Source organism: Salvelinus sp. IW2-2015, linkage group LG19 (assembly GCF_002910315.2).
Source record: "Salvelinus sp. IW2-2015 linkage group LG19, ASM291031v2, whole genome shotgun sequence".
NCBI lineage: Eukaryota > Metazoa > Chordata > Actinopteri > Salmoniformes > Salmonidae > Salvelinus > Salvelinus sp. IW2-2015.
The window spans coordinates 13557029-13582868 of NC_036859.1; the positions used below are offsets into that span (position 1 = coordinate 13557029).

General features: G+C 43.7%; 1 protein-coding gene across 4 annotated transcripts in view; it reads right to left on the reverse strand.

Annotated features, from left to right (window-relative positions):
- LOC111978956 (arf-GAP with GTPase, ANK repeat and PH domain-containing protein 3-like) overlaps positions 1–25840 on the reverse strand; it is a 231378-nt gene that overhangs the window by 82893 nt on the left and 122645 nt on the right. For 2 of the 4 annotated variants that reach the window (XM_024009204.2, XM_024009202.2), the window contains exons 5-9: positions 23502–23643; positions 21515–21649; positions 20154–20281; positions 19699–19854; positions 18177–18341 (exon numbers count right to left, since the gene is read on the reverse strand). In XM_024009204.2, the coding sequence (XP_023864972.1) occupies positions 18207–18341; positions 19699–19854; positions 20154–20281; positions 21515–21649; positions 23502–23643 (696 nt within the window). In that variant the 3' untranslated portion in view covers positions 18177–18206. Of the gene's footprint in view, positions 1–5453; positions 5559–14007; positions 14095–18176; positions 18342–18555; positions 19221–19698; positions 19855–20153; positions 20282–21514; positions 21650–23501; positions 23644–25840 lie in introns of those variants that run through there. The other 2 variants (XM_024009205.2, XM_024009203.2) reach the window with 2 other exon arrangements.

The window sequence follows — 25840 nt, forward strand, 5'->3', positions numbered from 1 at the left end:
CTCATCTCTTCCCCTGCCTCTTCTCTAATTACCCAGCCAGCTAGCGCTCCTCATTCTCATTTCATTTTATTGCTGGAATTAACAGCCAGATCGAAGCGTGCAAAGCTATTAAGATGTGTGATTAAGCCACATTCAATTAGTTTCTACAAACAATTTAATTGATGTAGCAGATAGAATTAACAGAAGGTGATTGTGTGGATGGCTTGGCTGACTGCGAAATTAAAGGGATCCTCGCTCTCTCGTTCCATGTCTCGCTCTCCTACCCACCTTCTCTCTTTCCCGGTTGCTCTCGCTCCCAACCCACTCTCTCTCTCTATAACACCCTATGTCTCTCTCTCTCTCTCTCTCTCTAACACCCTCTGTCTCTCTCTCTATAACACCCTGTCTCTCTCTCTATAACACCCTGTCTCTCTCTCCCTAACACCCTCTCTCTCAATGCCCTCTGTCTCTCTCTCTCTCTCTCTCTCTCTCTCTCTCTCTCTCTCAATGCCCTCTGTCTCTCTCTCTCTCTCTCTCTCAATGCCCTCTGTCTCTCTCTCTCTCTCTATATAACACCCCGCCTCTCTCTCTCAATTGCCCTCTGTCTCTCTCTCTCTATAACACACTCTGTCTCTCTATAACACCATTTGTCTCTCTGTCTCTATAACACCCTCTGTCTCTCTAACGCCCTCTGTCGCTCTGTCTCTATAACACCCGCTGTCTCTGTCTCTCTCTCTCCCTCCCTCGTTCTCTCCTTCTCTCCCCTTCTCTCCCTCCCCCTCAGTCTGCTCGGTTGCTCAGAATGGGAATAAACAGGTGTCTAGTAATAAAACAGCAGTTCCTGTTCTGCCTCACCTCTGCTCAGTAAGTTAGCAGACAGACACTCCAGACAGAGCGTATAGACATGCCTCAGGTGACCTACGACCTATAATGATCTAGATCTACAGAGCTGCTAACTAGTCAATTACATACGGGTAAATTCCAAAATAAAGGAAACACTTGAGTAAATGAGTAAATTATATTGAAAACAGGTATGGCTCCAAGTTAATTATAAAAATGCCCAGTTGTTCATTATTTTGGCTACCATGGATAGAAGAGATCTCAGTGACTTTGAATGAGGGGTCTCAAAGGAGCAGAGGAGGTTGAAAGTGTTTGTGTGTGTGTGTGTGTATGCGTCTGTGTGTGTGTGTTTCAGTCGCCAGATCTCAACCCAATTGAACACATGGGAGATTCTGGAGTGGCGCCTGAGACAGCGTTTTCCACCACCATCAGTAAAACACAACATCTCTAGTGCAAGAATGGCGTCGCATCCCTCCAATAGAGTTCCAGACATTTGTAGAATCTACGCCAAGGTGCATTGAAACTGTTCTGGCGGCTTGTTGTGGCCCAACTCCTTATTTTGTCAATTACCTGTACATCACTGTAATGCTACATTGCTCTGCTAACAATGGCTACTAAATTAATCCATTATCATGTCATGAGAAGAATATCATCAAATCAAATTGTACAAGTCTCATGCGCCGAATACAACAGGTGTAGGTAGACCTTACAGTGAAATGCGTACTTACGAGGCCCCTAATCAACAATGCAGTTAAAAAAATACAATAAATAAGAATAAGAAATAAAAGTAACAAGTAATTAAAGAGCAGCAGTAAAATAACAATAGCGAGACTATATAAAGGGGGGTACCGGTACAGAGTCAATGTGCGGGGGTACCGCTTAGTTGAGGTATTTGAAGTAATATGTACATGTAGGTAGAGTTAACTATGCATAGATAATAACAACAGAGTGTAGCAGCGGTGTAAAAGAGAGAGTGCAAATAGTCTGGGTAGCCATTTGATTAGATGTTCAGGAGTCTAATGGCTTGAGGGTAGAAGCTGTTTAGAAGCCTCTTGGACCTAGACTTGGTGCTCTGGTAGCGCTTGCCATGTGGCAGCAGAGAGAACAGTCTATGACTAGGGTGACTGGAGTCTGACAATTTTTAGGGCCTTCCTCTGACACCGCCTGGTATAGAGGTCCTGGATGGCAGGAAGCTTTACTCCAGTGATGTACTGGGCCGTACACACTACCCTCTGTAGTGCCTTGCGGTCAGCGGCCGAGCAGTTGCCATACCAGGCAGTGATGCAACCAGTCAGGATGCTCTCGATGGTGCAGCTGTAGAACCTTTTGAGGATCTGAGGACCCATGTCAAATCCTTTCAGTCTCCTGAGGGGGAATAGGTTTTGTCGTGCCCTCTTCACGACTGTCTTGTTGTGCTTGGACCATGTTAGTTTGTTGGTGATGTGGACACCGAGGAACTTGAAGCTAATCTATGATCACAAAACCAGATTTAGTCTATTTACTGTATGTTGCAAGCAAATGACAATGCTTTTTCGAGTATGAATGTCTTTGCTGAGAAGTGTTAATCTATGATCTTGCTAATATACATAATATTATTTCAAATTGGACTCTAAGGTCAAACAAATCTGGAGTTAATGTGTACAAATACTTCTCCAACTTTCACTAAACATATGCTAACATATGGAATTGTTTTAAGATGGTCATACAATGGATCATTTAGCTATTTGAATTAGATTTTTTGGGGTTATGTGAAAAAATGAATTTGGCATTTACTACTATAGCCCATAGAAACACATTCAATAACACATTCATAAACAGCAAAAAAGACAGCCAAAAAATAAATTACCACGAATAAGGTTTGGAAGTGTCTGTCTTATATCCAGGAGATATACACTACCGGTCAAAAGTTTTAGAACACCTACTCATTCATGGGTTTATCTACACTTTTACTATTTTATACATTGTAGAATAATAGTGAACACATCAAAACTATGAAATAACACATACGGAATCATGCAGTATAAATATATTTTAAAATATATTTTATATTGAGATTCTTAGCCACCCATTGCCTTGATGACAGCTTTGCACACTCTTGGCATTCCCTCAACCAGCTTCACTTGGAATACTTTTCCAACAGTCCTGAAGGAGTTCCCACATATGCTGAGCACTTGTTGTCTGCTTTTCCTTCACTCTGCGGTCCGACTCATCCCAAACCATCTCAATTTGGTTGAGGTTGGGGGATTGTGGAGGCCAGGTCATCTGATGCAGCACTCCATCACTCTCCTTCTTGGTAAATCAGCCCTTACACAGCCTTGAGGTGTGTTGGGTCATAGTCCTGTTGAAAAACAAATGATAGTCCCACTAAGCCCAAACCAGATGGGATGGCGTATCGCTGCAGAATGCTATGGTAGCCATGCTGGTTAAATGTGCCTTGAATTCTAAATAAATCATTGACAGTGTCACCAGCAAAGCACCCCCACACCGTCACACCTCCTCCTCCATGCTTCACGGAAATACACACGCGGAGATCATCCATTCACCCACACCACGTCTCACAAAGACACGGCGGTTGGAACCAAAAATCTCCAATTTGGACTCCAGACCAAAGAACACATTTCCACCGGTCTAATGTCCAATGCTCGTGTTTCTTGGCCCAAGCAAGGCTCTTCTTCTTATTGGTGTCCTTTAGTAGTGGTTTCTTTGCAGCAATTCAACCATGAAGGCCTGATTCACACAGTGTCCTCTGAACAGTTGATGTTGAGATGTGTCTGTTACTTGAACTCTGTGAAGCATTTATTAGGGCTGCAATTTCTGAGACTGGTAAATCTAAATGAACTTATCCACTGCAGCAGAGGTAACTCTGGGTCTTCCATTCCTGTGGCGGTCCTCATGAGAGCCAGTTTCATCATAGCGCTTGATGGTTTTTGTGACTGCACTTGAAGAAACTTTAAAAGTTCTTGAAATTCTCCTTATTGACTGACCTTCAAGTCTTAAAGTAATGATGGACTGTTGTTTCTCTTTGCTTATTTGAGCTGTTCTTGCCATAATATGGACTTGGACTTTTGCCAAATAGGGCTATCTTCTGTATACTACCCCTACCTTGTCACAACACAACTGACTGGCTCAAACGCATTAAGGAAAGAAATTCCACACATAAAATTTTAAGGCACACCTGTTAGTTGAAATGCATTCCAGGTGACTACCTCATGAAAATGGTTGAGAGAATGCCAAGAGTGTGCGACACTGTCATCAAGGTAAAGGGTGGCTATTTGAAGAATCCCAAAAATAAAATGTATTTTCATTCAACACTTTTTTTTGGTTACTACATGATTCCGGATGTGTTATTTCATGCAGAAAATAGTCAAAATAAAGAAAAACCCTTGAATGAGCAGGTGTTCTAAAACGTTTATGTAAGTGTAGTGTAAGAAATCTCAGGAAATATGTTTTTTTGGAGACATATTTAACCCCTTATTTTTTGTTGGCACAAAACTACTTCCATCCGTTTGTATAGGCTACCTTCAGACGAGTCCCGTGACACTTTTGGAACTTGTCCGTGTTCCTCAGTCTCCCCTTTCCATAGAGTGGTCATAATAGTTAGCAGCTAAAACGGTTTGGACGCTACAGCCGTTTTCGCGAGAAGACCGCTGTAGCTCGGTATCCCACTGATGCGAATGCGGTGGATTGAGACGAAGCCCATGCCAAAAACCTGATCTCTCTCTAGCTTAAACTGACGGATTTTGATGGGGATTTTTTTATTATGTTGTTATGTGTCAATAAACTCTTATGGATTAAATGCAAAGGCGAGAACTCATGAGTTGGAGTGGGAGGGGTTAGAGGTCTGTAGACCGGGACAAGCAGGGCATGAGGCAGCCGTGTCGTGCTGTGGGGGGGCCCTGACTGAGTCTGCCGGCAGGCTGCAGCGGAGTGTTTAAGAGGTATTAGTGGCCCAGCGGGACTCTGACAGAGACGGATGTGGCAGGTCCCTCAGCCTCCAACAAGCGCCACGCACAGCGGTGAGCGCCATTATAAATACAAGCTAGCGTGGTGGCCCGGGCGCGGCAGGCACACAGCAGACCCCAGCAGTAGCAGCTAGCGTCATGCATGTTCCCATTACCATAACTCCAGGACCGGGTGTAACACGCGGGATATGAACCCGGGTCTCCCACGGGAGCAACCAACATCTTAGACTTAGACCACTAGACCAAGAGGGCAGACACCCCTTGTTCCGTGGGCAGACGCTGGCTTTGAAGTTCGCAGGCAGGGCTACCTCATCACGTGACCATGAGCAACCATGCCCGACTCATGTCCGCTACACGGGCACCACAGAGGTGTGGGGGGGTAGAGATGACCACCACCTCTGCCTCTCTGTCCCCTCCCCCACCTTATAATCGTAATAGCAGTCATCTAAGATGGAGTTCTTATAATCAGAGGCTGAAAGATCTCTGCTAGCTTTTTTGTCTCTCTGGAAACCTTGTTTATAAATGTATCAATATGTGTACATAATATTTATGTTAAATCGTTCATTTCAACTTTTTGTGAGGGACAAGCATGCATGTTGTCGTTTCTCTATTCCCTACATAGCTAAAACGGTCCACTGCAAACGGAACTATACCAAATGTAGGGATACTCACATGTAAACTTGGGTGGTAGGTGAGGAGGCCGTTGTCACAAAGTGTGACGTATTTCTTCTTCCACTCCTTGTTCAGGGACTTCCCACTTCTCTTCAGAAGGATGCCCTGGAGGAGAGAGGAGAATAAAGGGTCAGAAAATGTCTTCCTCCAGCTAAACACAGTGGACTAAAACATATGCAACAAACTTGGGATGACAATGAGAACACTTGCTCTATCCTTAGATCTGACCAGAGGGGTAATTTTACAGGAGCAGGTTACTTGTATGTATGTGAGTAAGTATGCGAGTACAACCTTTTTCAACCTTCCAATTTATGATTCTCATTGGTCACTATAACCTCATAGTCAATGCAACTCAACAGCGGTCACTTGAACCTCCATAATTGGTCCTGTCCTACTGCAAACTACACTCTTACAGTCAAAGTGAGCAGAGACAATCCAATTTGCCCCTGTATGCATTCATCCCTATGTCCTGACCAGTTGAACTTTGGAGGACCTCTCCATCGAGGGATTAGGGTGTGTGATCTTCCCCTCTTCAAAGGCCTGACTTAGCCCCTCTCCTCTATTCCACCACCACCATTATCTTCTGGAGCCTCTTAATTCCTCAGATGGTTGGCCTTATCTGCTTGGACAATCCAGGGTAAACAATGGCAGTTCCTCTGCAGGAGTTGGCCAAACACTGGGATCTGTGGGGCTGTGAAGGTTCTCTGGGGGTATGGACCAGGGGAGGGGCACGCTTAATTAGGGAATTACCAGGGGAGTGTTTGTGCTTTTACAGCCAGGGTTGTGTGTGTGTGTATGTGTGTTTTTCCTCTGTGTGTTTGTGTGTGTGTGTGTGTGTGTGTCTTTTTCCTCTGTGTGTGTGTGTCAATGTTAAATAGGGTAACCTCACCCTCCGATATTGTCCTAGGCTGGGCCATCCTGCAGAGCTGTATAATTCTAATTAACACATCAGGAGCTGACCCTAGCTGACCCAGGCACCAGGCTGGGGGCAGACAATCATCCTAATCCTGGCCCCGCTCCCCCTGCCTTGATCTGGCCCTGACCTACTCATGCTGGGGCCCCAGGACAGCCTCTGTATGCCCAGAGAGAGGACCTCTATGCCCTGATGAACACATCCATAACCCCCCTACTGGAGGGCCCTAGCAGGCCTCTGATCATCACTTTGTGTAATGGTCTTTTCTTGAAGTTTGATAACCACTACCCAATACCTGTTTTGCCATTTTAACAATGACATACTGCTGTTATTAGGGATATTTCAAAGACGGCTTTTATAAACGTATTTGTATTCTCATGTGTGAAACCTGGTGTTTCACATACATACTGTTCATGATTTGGTCTTTGTGACCCGAAAGCTTGGTATATGAAATGACTAAAATTGATCAAAGCGTGCACAGACTCTTTTCTCCATGATTTGGTCAATAAAAGAACTGTAAACACAATGTAATGGCTTTATGATCACATGAAGTAAATGGTCCCGTCACAAGGCTTCTGGCGACGGTGTAATGCGTGTTTTACACACAAATAATGTTATACATCTCCTGTCCTTATTGAGCCAGCCATAAATCTATACATGTAATCAGTGGACCAACATAAATTCATCACTGGTTTGAAAAGATCAATACTAATACTGAGAAGTAGTCCAATGTAGGGACTTTATACAACCTCTTAATTCATCTGTCAGAAACAAAAGCAGAATATCTTTTTTTATCCTCGAATATATTTTTATCAAATTGAGCTTCCATTTAAAACAATTAGAATAATTGAGTTAAAATTCACATTTATATTAGAAGAATGATTTGATCACTTACAGCAACTATAGTGTTATTTTATCATGACCGAAAGAGTCAATGGGTGCATGTCGTGAAGACTTTTTTTTATTTTTTAAAATTGCGTTTCACCTTCTGTCTCTCCTTCCTTCCCTCCCGCGCTCTCTGACTCACACTCAACCATGATCACCATGTTCAGGCTTTGTGACAAAGGAGACCGGCCGATCGCCAGACGCACTCTCCGTGTCCAGATAATTGCCATATCTACACAGAGGAGATAGCGTCTTCCCTTTCCATTGTCACGCTCCTGGAAAAAAAGCTGCATCCTGCCACAGTGGCTGAGTGATAGCCCAGGCCTTTGTGACAGCCAGCCGGAGGAGAAAAGGAGGAAGAGAAGAGCGGTTTGGAAAAGGGGGAAATAGAGAGAAGAGAGCGAAGGCCAGAATAAAAAAAAACAAGTGTTGACAGCTCCACGGCAGTGAGTGTGTTGTTGCCTTTATTTAAAATGTTTACAGATAGGAGGGGGCTCAGGGTCAGTGGATTGAGGGATGGGAGGAGGTGGGGTGGGGGGCAGTGTATAATTTGCGCAATAGGGGTAATTAAGCTCACATTGGCACTTTGATTTTCCGTATCGTGCAATTGACTGGCCAGGGCAGGCCATAAGCTACTCTTAATAGCCCCCACCCACCCACCACTCCTGGATAGATCATGGGACGAGAGCTGGCCAAGGTCTTATCTTATCGTCTTATTGTACGTTGCTATGATACCCACCAAGGGAAGAGGCCCTACTTCAGGCCATCATCATATGGGTAGAATGAATGTCAGAGCTCACAGTAAGTATGTTTGGTAGGGGGGGGGGGGGGTCTTTAAGATCTCTGTCAACTGACCTCCCTCTCACCTGGCCCTGCTGGTCTAATCCCCTTAAACCATAACCTGGTCAATGATATGGAGGGAATTGCACTGGTCATTACAGTTACATTCTGATTGGAATCAAATGAGACTCAATAAAAAGTTTGTATACATTATATTTGGCTTGTTTGGCAATGTTTTGTTGCTGATTTTATTTATTTGGCCATTTCTACTATGCGTTTCATCTGTCATCTTATACTTGTATTCATTCTAAATGTGCAGAAACAGCAGGGAATGCTTGGCATACCATGTTGAAAACAAAGTGTATACTTTGACCGTTCCCGTAATTCCCGGTTAAGAAGGATAATGCTAGGATTAGGATACTGACCCTTGCTGAAAGCCCTCATATAATCAGGAGAGAATAGTAATCAATGTGTCAATCCCTCCTCATCCTGGTTCTTAGTACAAATTACGCCAACTCAGTGTGATGTTTGATTTCACTGTACTTCATACAGGCTATTTAGCTTAATTTGAAAGGAAAATGTATACTAAAGACTCTATTTCTTAAGTTTTCCTGTTGAAAAACAATATCCAAAGTATAAAGTCGATGTACCTTTGAGAAAGACACTTAACCCTAATTGCTCCTGTGGCGGCAGGTAGCCTAGTGGTTAGAGCGTTGGGCCAGGTTGCTGGATCGAATCCCCGAGCTGACAAGGCAAAAACTAAATCTGTCGATCTGCCCCTAAGCAAGGGGCTGTTCCCCAGCCACCGAAGACGTGGATGTCGATTAAGGCAGACCCCCGCACCTCTCTGATTCAGAGGGGTTGGGTTAAATGCGGAAGACACATTTCAGTTGAATACATTCAGTTGGACAACCGACTAGGCATCTCCCGTTCCTGTAAGTAAGTAATGTGTACACACTTAAGGTTAAAAATATGTTTTGAGCAAAATTTTGTTTTTTAGACAACTGCAAACTTCAAGAGTTGGCAATTCAAGGCGTTGGTCTGATGTCGTCTGCCCCCCTCCTTACTTGTGGGGACAATAGAGGAGTAATGGAACCCACCCGACCACCTAAAACATCCATTGAGATGTGCCTTTAAGTAAATCTGGTGATCAATGAGGTGAAAAGGTGACTGGAGTGCATATTCAAAGACTATTAAAACTATATTTGGAGCTTGGTTACATGGACAAGCTTGTGATCCTTACACTTGTGTCGACAGTTTTCAGTGTTGTATTGGAATATTATAATTACTCAAAGTGTTTTCGGGAATTGATTTCTGGGGACGAGGAAAATAAAGTGATTTAGAAGCTTACATTTTCTTGGGAAATTAAAAGACAACAAAGTGAGTATTTGTCTAATAACATTAGAAGGTCAAATAAAATACATCGGATGGATATAACAAATACTGCCTTCAACGAAATTACAAGCCACAATCTCTAATGCTGAAAATAATACCTTGTCAATATGTGACACCTAGGTACTGCAATATGATCGCATAATATATTACAAATTCTCTAGGCTGATAGTGAGTCTAAATCTTCAAACCCATCCAACCTGACAGCTACACATCCAGAAAGTAAGTATCTAAAGATTATGATCTGTATGTCTTGATACTTTGCAGGGAAATTCTCCTGAGGTTCCTTTTCCTTTCATTATAAGAACCCTCGGGGTTCAGACAGCACTACTTGCAATGGGATTCTAATGATTACAATCTTTAATGGTTTCTTTCATTTGTAATGTGGTATCACATCGCCATCTAGTGGTTGTAAAGATGTATGATTCAGCCCACCCACAAAGCAAACATTTCCTCAACACTGACATAAACACACTTGCCAGATCAGGAATAGTATGCTCAAAACTTTTTAAAATATACATACATTTTTAAATACACTCCCCTCCATATGTGTTTGGACAGTGAAGCAAAAATGTCTAATTTGGCTCTATACTCCAGCATTTTGAATTTGAGATCAAATGTTGCATATGCAACAGTACAGAATGTCAACTTTTTGGGGGGATATTTTCCATAGAGATCCTATTAAATTACAATTAAATGTTCTAATTCCTATTGGAATTTTCATTCATATCTGCTCTAACGTTTATAAATGAAAGCACTGTGTTCCTAGTCCGCCCCATTTGAAGAAGTCAAAAGTATTTGGACCAATTCACTCATAGTGTATTAAAGTAGTCAAAAGTTTAGTATTTGGTCCCATATTCCTTGCACACAATGACTACATCAAGCTTGTGACTCAAAATACTTGTTGGATGCATTTGCAGCTTGTTTTGGTTGTGTTTTGCCCAATAGGAAGTGAATTGTGAATAATGTACTGTGTAATTTTTGTCACTTTTATTGTAAGTAAAAATAGAAGACGTTTTTGAACACTTCTACATGAATGTGGATGCTACCATGATTGTGAATAATCATCAATGAATAGTGAATGATGAAAGTTACAGAGGGACAAAGATCATAACCCTGAAAAATGCTAACCTCCCCCATTATTGGTAATGGTAAGAGGTTAGCATGTTTTGTTGTAGCCTCTGTAACGTTCTCGCTCATCCTTATTCATGATTCATTCATGATTTTTCTTAATCATGGCATTATCAGGATTATTTATAAGAAGAGTTCAGAAACATCTAATATAGTCATTTACAAAGAAAATTACTCCAGTCATCATTCACCATTCAGTTCCTATTGGTCAACACATCACTAAGGTTAATTGCGTAATGCCGGTTCTCTGAGGATATGAGTGAGACGTCTCACTATGGAAGAACCAATCACACACATCTGCCGGAGTCAGACATATCGAATGGCGAATGAGCTGAGCCCCTCCCTCTTTATAAGGAGCCATGTGCACTCGCCCCACCATCTGGTTATTCTCAAGCATGTCTCTTTTCCTTGTGCTCTTGCGAGCAGGGAAATGCGGTGCGGCATCTCACTCATATTCTCAGCGAACCGGGCTTACGCAAGTAACCTTGAGTTCTCTTTCAAATACTAGTTTCAATKTCTCACTATGGGATACAGCCAACTCCCATATAGCAGACAGACTCTCCGAAGCCAAGGCAGTCACTACAGTCACCCCTCAAGAGGCTCTGACACTGAGGACTGTATGTGCCAAAGAAGGAGCAGTGAAATTCAGTAAGAAAAACTGAAAAAATATATGCAGGGTGACCCAACATGCCGCATCATAAATCTCTTGTACAGAAATGCCTTTGAACAGCGCACAAGAGATAGCGATACCTCTGGTGGAATGAGCCCTCAGGCCCTCTAGGGGCTGTAAAGCCTTGCGATTATAACCCAGTATAATAGCCTCCACTATCCAATGGGATAGTCGTTGATGAGACAGGAGCCTATCCTTGCAGGGAGGTGCCCAGGACACAAAGAATTGATCGCTCTTTCGTAATGCTCTCGTTCTATCCAAGTAAATGTGCAAAGCGCGAACTGGACACAAACGGTGGAGACGCTCCTCCTATGTAGAAGAGAAGGGCGGCGGGTGGAAAGCCAAAAGCTCTTGATGAGGCAATTATAAGTATTGCCGACCTTAGTCATAAAGGTGGGGTTAGGTAGAAAAGTCACCTTGGAAAACCCTGGGGCAAACTGTCGGCACAATTGGTGGACTGACAGTGTGTGCATCTCACTCACTCGCTTTGCAGATGTCAGGGCAATCAAGTAAAGCAGTTTTGAAGGAGATATTTAATCTAAATGCTTTCCTGCGCCTCTAAAGGCTGCTGCGAAATAGCCTGAAGCACAATAGACAGGTCTCAAGACGGGGCTAAAGGCTTGGAGACTGTAAGCGACGACCCCCTTTCATAAAACAGCATTGGTAAAGGAATGATCTGCCTTAGGTCACACCACTTCTCAAAACCGCACCACTTGTTAACATACAGTGAGCATGTAGAAGTGGCACTCTGGATAGTCTCAGTTGACTGAGTGGCAAGCTTGTCACATCACATTCAGATCCATCGTCTTACGGGCCAGGCCCATAGGCCAAGGGTTTCGGGTGGAAAATATCTCTTCTCTTAGGTCAGACGATCCCTGCTTAACGGTAGTTGCCAGGGCTGGTCGTAAATAAGGAGAGTGATCTCTGCTAAGCAGAGCCTCCCTGGCCATTGAGGGGCTATTAAGATGAGGGATAAAGCCTGGTTCCCTCGCTCTGACTAGTACCAGGCATAGAGGAGGAAAAGCGTAGACCATAACCTTTAGCCCGAGAGGGGATGGCCTTGCCGTGTTAGCTAGCCTGTTTTACGCTGTCTCGTAGACTGGATCACCGCAGTTTGGGACTGGTTCAGTTAGTAGGCACCAAGCAGCTTAATGCTAGGCAAACTAAATATGAGAGCTAATCTAGCTATCGGCAGGTGGTTGTTAGCTAGCTAGCATTCGCTGTGAGGGCTAGTAGCGTAGYTAAAGCTAGCAAAGGCCGGTACTCAGTAAAACCTTACAACACTCGCATGACTCGTTTGAGAGCTGCATAAGCATGTTTGTTTCCCATGGCATACGAGGGCCCATGATAACGCTGGGAGTAAAGTATTCAATTCAAATCAACTCAAATTGTATTTGTCACATGCACCGAATACAACAGGTGTAGACCTTTCAGTGAAATGCTTACTACAAGCCCTTGCTAACCGGGCTATGCGTGTGCTAGTCGACGCTCAGCCGCTAGCAAGTGTTCCCCTTGTTGGCTAGCGCCGCATATGGCGAAGAAAACCATTTGAATAGCGTTATAGAATAGATTCTCTTTTGACCATAGCACATCGAGGTGTAACTGGTCAGTTTAGCCAACAAAACGAGTGAATGTTAAATGCACAAAACGAGAGAAATAAGCTGGTTTTCCAGCATCATCGAGTCGCAAACACAAGAGCGAGGGGTTCAAGTGCCTGCCTGAGGCAGATTAGCAGTGGCCATAATTCATTGAACCAGAGAATCTGACTGGGTTGCGGTCAAGCCACTGTTACCCTTCCTTTGGCCCTAATTCGTGGAAAAAGCCGTGTGACGCTAACTACAACTGGAGACTTAGAGCAAGTAGAAAATTGCGAAAAGCGAATTCTACTCGAAGCAAAACCATTCCTTTTGGTCAGTACTCAACATGAAGGACGAGAACGGGGGCACTACGTTGAGCAGCGTTAACCTCGCGGTTTGCCTGGGAACAGTTAAGCAGGAAGTGATCAAGTCGTGCTGAGGAGAGCTTAGAGAGCATAGTGATCTTGAGAACGAGAGTAACTAGAGGATGGGGCGAGGGGCGCATAATAAAGAGGGAGGGGCTCACCTCATTCGCCACTCGATCTGTCTGTCTCCGACAGACGTTGTGTGATTGTTTCTTCCATAGTGATCCACCTATTCAGCGAATCCCAGAGTGAGACATCAAAACTAGTATTTGAAAGAGAACCCAAAACAGAACCAAAACAAACTGCAAATGCATCCAACAAGTTTGTAGAGTCACAAGCTTGATGTAGTAATTGTGTGCTAGGAATATGGGACCGTATACAAAACTTTTGACTACTTTAATACACTAAGTGAATTTGTCCAAATACTTATGACTTCTTCAAATCGGGGGGTGGATTTAGAAATGAAAGCACTTTATATATGATAATCAGATATGTATGAAAATACCCTCAAATAAAAGGTGACATTCTATATTGTTGTCTCACATGAAACATTTCATCTTAAATCCAAAATACTGGAGTATATAGCCAAATAAAAACATTTGCATCACTGTCCAAATACATACAGAGGGGAGTGTATGCACTAAAGGGGAGAAATGTGCTACTTACACAGTGAATGTGCTATACTTACCTGAATACCATTGGTGATCAGAATGTGGCACCCTAATCAATAAAGTGCGCTACTTTCGACCAGGGCCTTGAGCAAAAGTAGTGCACTATATAGGGAATAGAGTGTGATTTCAGACACAATCTATGACTAGTGTAGGAGTAGAGAGACACTCACCTGTTTGATGGGTATGGCCCTTCCACTGCCTATGCTATCTGTTTTACTGTCAGTGGTCTTTGCCTGTTCACTGTTGGCTTTCCGTGACTGCAAGGAAACAAGAGAGTCAGTCGGTCACTGGAAAAAACATGGAGGGGGGGAGATGGGGAGATGGGAGTTGAGTAAGGTGCATGTACTGTCTCTTATACACATCTAGATGTGTATAAGAGACAGGTTTGATGGGTATGGCCCTTCCACTGCCTATGCTATCTGTTTTACTGTCAGTGGTCTTTGCCTGTTCACTGTTGGCTTTCCGTGACTGCAAGGAAACAAGAGAGTCAGTCGGTCAGTCGGTCAGTCACTGCAACAAACCATGGTGAGGGGGAGATGGGGTGGGAGTTGAGTGAGGTGCGTGTATCAAGGTGAGCATGGGGGTCAGAGGTAAGAATGTTTGGAGGTTGGGTGTGTGGATCGTGTGTGTCTGGAGAGGGGTTTGGGGGGGCGGACTCAACATCGCAAAGCAAAATTCTCAACAACAACAAAAGCTAAACAAACAAGCAGACCAGCGTAACATACAGCGGTAACATTGACATGCGTGCAGTAATAAAAAAAGACCAGACCAGAACAGACCAGACACTGAAGAAACATCCCAACACATAATAGGTAGTAGACCAAAAGACGACCACACATTGAGTCATGACTCAGTCCTGTAAACCCATGGGAGATCCATCCCTCTGTTAGGCCCACAGTGGACCCTTCCAGATCATAGAGGAACACCCCTCTCTTAGGTCCACATTGGGCCTTTCTAGGTCAGTCCAAATCAAGTTTTTAGGCCCAGCTGGGCCGTTTTGCATAGATACATTGACAAGTCAAGTTGAAACGCAATAAAAAGGAGAAAAGGCAGGTAGGGGGGGGGAAAGAAGGTTATTATGAAGAAAGTTATCATATAGGAGTTCAATATAGCGTTTCCTTTCAAATTCCTCTGAAATTCCTATTGGAACACCAGGAGGGAAAATACATTTCAAGGCATTCACAGTGTTAGGGTTAGAGGTACAGCTGCAGTTGAACATGGTCATTACAAACAACAGTGGAACACATCAGTGAACAGGTGCAGCAGCACATTTCACCAACATCTGCTGCAAACACATTACATTTCAAATTACAGAGTGTGGAGGGAAAAAGCAGTGAAAATACAGTATTACCCCATTTTCTGACAAACACAGTACTTGTACACAGAATATCCCCAAAGCACGGACTAACAGGTGAAATACAGGAAATGTCACTCATAACCAACAGACAAGACTGTTATGGTCTCACTCAGAACAGGATGAAGGGATGCCCAATCAATCACCAATGGAGAGAGGTAGAGTCTGAGTTCAAGTAAACCAACTCTGGTTTATAATTTTCAACATTTTATTTTTTTATTCTGATTATTTTTGTTTCTATACAGACACCATACAAATCAAGTCACAGGTTTCACTCCCAAATAAGATCAACAGAATGAGCCAAACATTGCAGTTCCCACAAAATATAGGATGGACAATAAAGGCATTATTTTTATATATATTTCATATATGTATATAATATACTTTCTATAGAGTACCATTGTAAATAAAATACAATACAAGATATACAGAAGTCTTATATTTGTCAATCCGTAAATTATATAAAAGCGATTATGGAATAAGTTCATAATCTTCATACCAAACCGAAATTGAAATGAATAAAACAATTTTTAAAAGTAAAGAAATATCAATAATAAAGGATGGAGAAATGGATAATTCCAAATCATAGTCAAATTAAATAAATAGACACTACATTCATACAAGTCGGTGCAATCCATTTCCCATTAGTTATTCATTATTCTGTATGATACCACTTGTGCCTGACTCCCTACTCTAATTTTTATGAAGGCCTTCATAAAACTACCCAACTTCACCTAACATACCCATATTTAAATTTGACACATATTCAAGTTCATTCAAGACTTTCCCTGAAAAGAAAGAGAAATGAAAGAAAAAACAATGAAAAGAAAGGGGGGTGGGGTGGAGTAAACCACAATGTACTTGGCACCTCTAGTCATTGACTCCTTGTTTTATGGCAAAAGGCAGTGTGATGTCATGTAATGGGGCCGTGTCCTTTGAGTGGTTGAATTATAATTCCAAGCGTGACTTGACTGTACTGTACACAGACTGTTTGTAAGGATGTGAAGCAAGGTGGGCTTGAAGGACGTGGGGGGAGGGATGGGGGCATTTCCAGCAGAGAAGAGTTCCTACAGTCTGTCACAATCCAGAGGGTGAATTTGACTGTTTTTACTTTGACCATGAACTGACTCCCAGATCTACTCAGCAACTACCAATGTTACATGTTGCTTTTTTTGTCACAAAGTTCTATGGTTTCCATAGCGCACCTCCCGACGGAACAATTACGCAAAGGGGGCACTAGGGTGAAGCAGCAAAAACGCTCTAGTCCCCAGTCATTTCTCTTCCCTGTTGGGTATGACAGGCCAGAGGGACAACTCATTGGGGTGAAATGTGCTTTTTTGATAGCACAGCGCTCTTAATGCGGAAGGAGTTGGGAAGCCCTTTTTGTCGAAGAAAGGTTGGAAAATTAGCACGGATCTGGAAATATCAACAACAACAAAAAAACATTCCAGGAGATTCTTTTTTTGTTTCCTTTAGAGTGGACATCCAGTACAAAAGGAACTAAGATGGCTGACAATTATACATGGGAGTTGATGGATATGGGATTTAGATGTGGCCAAAACAAACTTTTAAAAAATATCCAAAAAGGTTCTTGTCATGACGGTGCTTTTGAACATAGCGAAAGAAGAAAAATGCCTCAAACACCCCAGAAAATATATGATATGCCAAAACCTATTGATATGGTTACTAAACCATGGAAGCACTAGGAAATAATTTCTGTGTACTCAGCTGACACCTAGTGGCCATTACTAATCATGACAGAAGTGGGCTGAGGGTGATGATAATGGCTGGTGAGACTGACTGACTGGTGATGAAGGTGGTGAAAAGACACGGTGGATAAACCAACGTCTTTATGAGTAAAGCTTTTAGTAACTTTGAGAAATAAAAGTTCCAAAAGAGGCAGATTCACCAGTCAATTTGCAATGCACTATATAAAGCCCAATATTTAAAAAGAATCAAAGTAGCCTCAGCTAATTCTAATATTCCAATGGTAGCCAGTGCCCACTAAATCTATAGTCAGTAACCTAAATAAATTATATTCATATTTTAATTATACTTCAACATGAGTTGTTGGCAATAGCCTACACTAAAAAAAAATTGAGTTTTTGAGATGAGTCTACTTAAAAGCACTTCAGAATCCAAATCTGACTAGAGTGCATGACATCTAATTAGATCGTGCACTGGGATACAGAATCGTTTATGTGGTCACTGTTAGTACTCTGATTTTTTTACCTCAGCAACCTTCGACTACACATGTAGAACAGTAATACATTGTGCTTTAGAATGTATCATACAGCCAATACACGGTCTTATCTAAACTGAAACATATCAAACAGAAAAAATATTGGGAGAAATGTTCCTGGCATATTCCAACTAGCAATACTGTGAGTACAACACATTGTGGATTCGTGAATATGACCGCAAAGTTAGCCACAGTGTTGTTTCTAATTAGTGGAGTGTGTTTTTGAAAGGTCTTTCTATCTGGTTGACAAGCCCACAAAACCCCCTAAGAAAAGGAAAGCGAACCCAAAAGGGTTGGTAGAGAAAGAGACACGATAGTGTTGTATAATCTATCAAAATAACCCGCGACGTTAAGGCTTCTTCTCTACCCTGACTACAACTCTCAGATGGAATCGAAAACGGTTAGGGATCACAACTACCCAGTACTCTGATTCGAAGAGGTGACTTGCTAACTATTTGTGGCCAGAGAGAGAGAGATGTTCAGGACTACTGTATTGTGTATGGCGCGTTAATAAATCCTCAAGAGGTATTCCATTTTGAGATTGATGAAAAAGCAAAGTGACAACGGATAGTCTTATCGTGGATGCTGCTTGGTAAACAAAACTTAAATTTTTCTCTTGTATTGTAAAAAATGGCAAAAATCCTTCCTCTCCTGTGCTCTTGAAGTGTCATTTGGGAAATGGAGAGTCGTCAACCCCCCCACCCCTCCCCCCACCCTTTGTTTCTCCTCCCTCCACCCATCTTCTGCCCCTCCCTGTCCCGGCTTGCCGCTCCTCAGAAGGTCATGAGCTGAAACTCCCGCTCAGCCTGCCAGTCGGGCACCCACACGGGATAGGTGGCATGCTTGGGCATCTCCATGATGCGGACAGGCAGAGGCTCATGTCTCTGGTGAACAGGGTTAGTCACTACCTAGCAGGGGGAGGGAGAAGACAAGGGGAGCTACTAACTGACAGACAATCTGCACTGCTCTGCTGCCCAGAGCCCCGCGATGGCTACCACAGTAGCTGGGGTAGGGGGAGAGGGGAGAGGTTAGAGGAAGTGAGGGGGCTGGGGTAGGCGGGGGGGGGGTTGGGTTTTGTAATTGTGTTTTGTTGGGGAGTGGTAGTCGTGTGTTGGAAGAGGAAGTGAGGGGGATGGGGTTATTGGGTAGAAGGGAGAGGTAGAGGAAGAAAGGGGGCTGGGGTTAGGGGTAGAAGGGAGAGGTAGAGGTACGAAAAAGGGAACCTGGGAAAGGGATGGTGGTAGGTTGGAGCAGGTGAGGCTAGGTAGAGGTAAGAGAAAGGGAGGCTAAGGATAGAGGGGAAGAGATGGAGCTGGGGAAGCTGAGGAAAGTACAGCGGTTAGTGCAAGGCTCTCATAGGTAGGGAAGGTTTGAGCTGCGTCACGGGATTGAATAAGGGCAATTCAGGTAGAAGCTAGAGTAAGGATAGAGGTTTAACTAAGGCTATCAGAAGTATGGGTAATTGGAAGAGGGTTGAGCAGGGCAAGCTGTGGTAAGTACACTGGTTAGTGGCCAGAGGACAAAGGTAAGAGCTGGGATATCTGGGGTAAGGGCAAAGGTTAGAAAAGGGATATCTAGAGTAAGGTAGGGCGGAGGGAGAAGTGAGGGAGAGCATGCATTATCTGACTCTGTAGTGACTGAAAGGGTTATAGTCTGTCCCTGACTTTTAGTTTAGTTTAGTGTGGTTGGGTAGGGTAGGGGGGGAAGTTGCATTGCTGGCTTTGCTGGGGTGTAGCCTTGCTTCACCCCTTCTCTCCCCCAATAGGGAGTCACTGCAAAGAAAGGATCTAGTAAAAATAAGAGGGGTAGGGAGGGAGGCCAAAGATTGAGACAGAGGGGCCAGGAGGAGGGGATAAGTGAAAGATGAGTAACTCATGAGAATCTACTTTCAATTGGAAAGGAAATGTTACCAACATAACAAAGGTTTTAAAAAGCTGAGATATTTTTCCACAGTGCTTATAGCTTTGATATTTGCTTTAAAAATAAGAAAACCAAAAAATAAATGAAGCATTTTTTTCATAGTATGGGTTCAAAATATAACCCAGGTGGCAACCAGCAACCGTTATCCTTATAATTTTTTTCTCCTTTGCCCATTTGTGTTGCTTGTATAAGGAGTAAACCAGGAAGGCTTTCTGTGCCTGTATCTGATACAGCCAGGAAGTGGGCGGCTTTGTCTTTGTCTCCCTCTGGTGGACAGTGTGTGCGGTACTGCGCCCTCTAGTAGTGCGAGTGGGTGTTGCTCTGCATCAGCTGCCGCATACTTACTGTGAAGATGTTGGAGCGGCGCTTGGACTGCTTGCGGATGGGTGTGGGCGTGTTGGAGGCGGCGATGGTCTCGATGCGCATCTCCCTCTGGCTGATGCTGGGAGTGGAAGGCACCGAGGAGGAGTAGTCGCTGAACGCACCCCCGCCGTTAGCCGCCTGGAAGAGGAGAGATGGAGACGGAGAGAGAGTGGGAGAGAACAAACTAGTCAGTTAAAGAAGGTAGGATCTGGAAAAACGGAATCATAATATATAGTTTATGAAGGCTACTGTACACTCTGTATTTTCAGTAGTTTACAGCCTATGTCTTGCTGCATGCGCCAATTACACAGAAGAAGCTCATTGTTTTTCCTGACCACGTAACCTGACAAGTAATATCCTAAAACTAGGGCCCTGAATTTTTCCTGGTCAGGTCACATGGTCAGGAAAAAATATTCTAGTAGGGGGTGTGGCCTCACCTGGTTAATATGCACAGAGGGGAGGGATGCATTGGGGACTGATGAGTGGCTAGGCGAGTTGGGAAGGGACTTGCACGGACCAATAGACAGCTGCTGCTTTTTCCTCAGAGCCACCACCTTCTGGGCAACTGGTGGAGGAGAAAGAGAAACAGACAAAACAACAGAGGGTTAGGAATCAAACACAACATCAACAACAAGTCCACTGATATTAACCACTTCATAGCAATTCTCTTTTCAATCAGGTAATACGTTACATATGGGGAAATTAACCTCATACAGTTCTCCAGAGATACAAGGCATCTCCATTTCCAAAGGAAAATACTCCTGCCATATGATGTTCAGAGAAATGAGCCTGTCTTAAGCCCAGGGAGATCTGTGGTGTGATGTTAACCAAATGAGACTGTCAGGTGTAGTACAGAGGGACCTGATTGGCCATGCAGACAGCGGAGGCAGCCGCCCGTCACTCCGCTATAGACTCCAGCAGGGGCGGGATCTGTGATTCTGCATGACGTGAATGAGGGCCGAGGGAGAGAGAAGAGTTTAAGTCGGTCTGACAGCTGGGGAACATGTTGGTATTGATAGCTAAAGTAGCATGGAAAACGGGGAATGGAGGAGCCGCTCGATCTCCAGACACAAACACTGTCCCGTTTTTTGTTGTTGTAATTCTTTCAAAGCAAGCAATTAATACAGCGGGGAGACCTGCAAGGTTCCGTGCGTCAACAAGCAACGGAAGGAGAACGTGAAAGCTGGGAAAGAGTTTGGGAAATAGTTTGGGAAAGAGAATGTTTGGGGACTGTTTAAAAGACGTGCTGACCCCGACAGGGTATCATAGTGTGGCAGGACAGGATGTTGTTGTTGTTCAAATGAAGGTTGTCATAAAGTTCAGCGACGTTTTCTCCTTGAGCACACACGTTTCTCTCTCTTAAAGCAGACATGAGTTCCTTCTTGGCTATTGGCACCGTGTTGAAAATAGTCCTATCTTTCTGCCCGTTATACATTTCTTACCAATAGCCTTTCCATTGACATCACATTGCCATTTCTAACATGAAAGGCTCAAGCATCTGTTAGGGAAGGTTGGATACTGGATCGCAGTAGAAACACTATGGGCGGACATTGGCCTATACAATGATACACTGTAGACCATTATATTGTGATCCTGATCGCAAGGATCCACAAGGGTCCACATTCTATTCAGAGAGGTTGGGTTAAATGCAGAAGACCCATTTCAGTTGAATACATTCAGTTGGACAACTGACTAGGTATCCCCCTTTCCCTTTCCCTTTCTAGTCCCAGCCCAGCCCAGGGAGATTCATTAGTTAATAGGCTAGCTACATTATGTCCCCAATGCCCCCAGCCCTTACCATCTTGGAAGACTCTCTCCACATTGAGGCCGTAGGTGGAGCAGGTCTCGTAGTAGGTGGAACGCTTCAGGTCGTTGGACAGCTTCCTGGCCCGTGAGTCATCGATCACTCTGGGGTTGGCAGCACTGATGGCATCTGGGGAAGGACAAAAAGGACCAACAAGAATGTAATATTGTTCTGAGAACATGCAATTTGGGGGATTATGTACGGTGCATTCAGAAAGTATTCAGACCCCTTGACTTTTTCCACATTTTGTTACGTTACAGCCTTATTCTAAAATTGATTAAATCGTTTTCCCCCCCTCATCAACCAACACACAATATCCCATAATGACAAAGTAAAAGCATGTTTTTAGAAATTTTAGCAAATGTATTAAAAAACAAAAAAGTATTCAGACTCTTTACTCAGTACTTTGTTGAAGCACCTTTGGCAGTAATTACAGCCTCAAGTCTTCTTGGGTATGATGCTACAAGCTTAGCACACCTGTATTTGGGGAGTTTCTCCATTCTTCTCTGCAGATCCTCTCAAGCTCTGTCAGGTTGGATGGGGAGCGTCGCGGTACAGCTATTTTCAGGTCTCTCCAGAGATGTTCGATCAGGTTCAAGTCCGAGCCACTCAAGGACATTCAGAGACTTGTCCCGAAGCCACTCCTGTGTTCTCTTGGCTGTGTGCTTAGGGTCCTTGTCCTGTTGGAAGGTGAACCTTCGCCCCAGTCTGAGGTCCTGAGTGCTCTGGGGCAGGTTTTCATCAAGTATCTCTGTACTTTGCTCCGTTCATCTTTTCCTCGATCCTGACTAGTCAACCAGTCCCTGCCACTGAAAAACATCCCCACAGCATGATGCTGCCACCACCATGGTTCACCGTAGGGATGGTGCCAGGTTTCCTGCAAATGTGACRCTTGGCATTCAGACCAAAGAGTTCAATCTTGGTTTCATCAGACCAGAGAATCTTGTTCCTCATGGTCTGAAAGTCCTTTAGGTGCCTTTTGGCAAATTCCAAGTGGGCTGTCATGTGCCTTTTACTGAGAAGTGGTTTCTGTCTGGCCACTCTATCATAAAGACCTGATTGGTGGAGTGCTGCAGAGATGGTTGTCCTTCTGGAAGGTTCTCCCATCTCCACAGAGGAACTCTGGAGCTCTGTCAGAGTGGCCATCGGGTTCTTGGTCACCTCCCTGACCAAGGCCCTTCTGTCCCGATTGCTCACTTTGGCCGGGCGGCCAGCTCTAGGAAGAGTCTTGGTGGTTGCAAACTTCTTCCATTTAAGAATAATGGAGGACACTGTGTTCTTGGGGCCCTTCAATGCTGCCGAAATGTTTTGGTACCCTTCCCCAGATCTGTGCCTCGACACAATCCTGTCTCTGAGCAATACGGACAATTCCTGGTTTTTGCTCTGACATGCACTGTCAACCTTATATAGATAGGTGTGTGCCATTCCAAATGATTTCCAATCTAAATTAATTTACCACAGGTGGACTCCAATCAAGTTGTAGAAACATCTCAAGGTTGATCAATGGAAACAGGATGCATCTGAGCTTAATTTCGAGCCTCATTGGAAAGGGACTGAATACTTACATAAATAAGGTATTTCTGTTTTTTCTCAAAACCTGTTTTCACTTGATCATTGTTGGGTATTGTGTGTAGATTGATGAGGAAAAATGTTAATTTAATCAATTTTAGAATACGGCTGTAACGTAACAAAATGTGGAAAAAGTCAAGGGGTCTGAATACTTTCAGAACGCACTGTATGTGAAAATCCACACTAAAGTCTCAAGTCTATGCTAAAACTAAGGCCCGGAGTTCTTCCTGGTCAGGGCACAAAAGTCAAAACTCCCAGCCTACTTACATCTTCACGTCTATTTATGTCAGCTGTATGGTAACAACTGGCTACCTCCAACCCACAAACTACCACTATGGGGTGAAGCTAACAATCCAAACAATATCCATACCTTAAGGGACTTGCTAGTTAAATCAAAGTTCAATATAAATACCTTGCGTCCCAACCAGGACCATGGGGACCTCTGCTGTGTTCCTGTAGCTGGACAGACGCAGGAAGTAGTTGTAGACTGTCTGGAAACTGATCTCATCCTCCAGACTGAAGACAAACACCACAGCGTCTACCCACGCTGCAAACTGCAGGGGACACACAGACAGAACACAGGCTTGATAGGATAAAAAAAACACCAACATACTGAATGTGTGTGTTTGGGTGGGTGGGTGGGTGGCACTGTCTGGATCTGGGAGGACCTGAGTGTGTGGCCAAGAGGTATCGGGTAACCGGATCGGCTTCACTTGTGTATAAGATGTTGCATTTATTTATTTTTGATGTAAAAGAGAGAACCAGCTTGTGAGAATAGAAGAGATAATGACGTTTTTCACACTAAAATAAATCCCTATTGAGCTGTTCACATAAAAATGAATTTCAATCAATTGATCATGGTGAACCAGAACCACCTGAAACATAATTACATTATGAATCCCCTGATTGTTTTTTAAATTAAATAACCACAGCAATTTAATGTCAACGTAATGAACAAGTGAAGCTTAATGAATAAAGTTCACCTTTGTAACAGCTTTGAAATATGCATTACTCTTTCCGACTCAATATTATTATTATTATTATTATTACTAGCATGCCAACAGTGGAGGCTGCCGAGCGGCTCATAATAACGGCAGGAATGCAGCAAATGGAATGGCATCAAACACTTGAAAACCGTGTGTTCGATTAATTTGATACCATTCCACCGATTCCGCTCCAGTCATTACCACAAGCCCGTTCTCCCCAATTAAGGTGCCACCAACCTCCTGTGCATGCAAAACAATTCCCTTTTTATATTTTTATGGGAGTGGCTTCAGTTCCATATTTGTGCAGGAGAGGGCAGTGTAGCAACAGCATTGTAATGACAGGGCCTGTGTTATTGTAATGCCTGTGTCGCCAGTTACTAGTGGGAATATCAATGAAATCTCAAATATGGCTATTACAACCCAGTGTCCCATGTTATCGGAAGATGGAACCTGTTTTCCCCTGCACCATTCCACAAACCTAATCTCCTAGTGCATCACCAGGGAGAGAAGAAAGGAAGAGGTTTCCCTTGGGCAGCAGAATAAAGTAATCATAATCACAACTGCTTCTGAGAAAGTGGTTAAGGAGGAGAGAGAGCCCAAGCACTAACAGTGTATCAATCTTTGCCTCCCCCTCCCTCCATTTAGTCATTCAGCAGCGTTCATATCTGTGGAATTAATCAGACCTGGGTTTAAATACTACTTGAAATAATGTCAAATACTGTATCTGTGCTTGATTGAGCTTACCTGTTGCAATGGAACCAATAGAATAGTCACAAAAGAACAAACCCTACCCACCTGGCACTTCAGGCAGGTAAACACCATAAAAACACTAAAAACTCCATAAAGCAAACACTAAACGTATTTTGGAAGATTTCAAAAAGTATTTGAACCCAGGTCTAGAATGGATGGGGAGATCAAGCTTTCGGTTTAGAGTCACAGCTTCAGCTAAGCCTCCAGTAAGTGGGAACGTAATGAAGGCCTTTAATTATGCTGCGCTAATTACACCCAGCTAGGAACGGAGCTACAGTCATTTCCATTCCCATCTCTGGGACTAGGAGCAACATTAGCATAATGCTAGCATAACTCTACCTGTGAGCCAACCTTGCTAAGCCAGGGAGAGGGCAGGTATCAATGACTGTTTCATCATCACAAATCCCCAATGGAGGGGTTGGAGTRCCAGGATGCTTTCACTCCAAGGCCTCTCCAGCGAGATTCCAAAAAATAGGAAAATGAGGCCTCCAGAGAGAGACAGATATGAAATGGCTCAGCCAAGAGCATCACCACACCATGTTTTCCCTAGTTACTGAATGAGTRCCTGGCATAGAGGCACATTCGCTAGTCCTATCAGACATTGTGATTTGTATCATATGAAGATCAAAAGTTAAGCATATTTATTTTAGAAATGTTTAGCTTCGTATTTCTTTGGTTTGGTAATGCTAACCTAGCCTCGCGAGCCATCCGGATCTCACAAGGTTAAAGCCAATTTATGCTTGATCTGAAAATGTGGTCGGAGGCTCCATATTGAGGGTGTGACGCAATTGCGGAACCTCCAGAGACATGCAGAGGCCAAAATGAGCTCCTTACCGCATCGTGCACCTACCAAATGTAGTAAAAATGCGGAGGGCTCCATATAGCTCCGCATTGACATAATTGGTTGACGGTAGGCAGTGGCGGTTCTAGCTTGTATGGCTCCCTGGGCGAACCCCCCCTTCAGCGCCCCCCAGGCGAAACAAAAAGAAGCACCATTCTGCACTAACTGTCATTG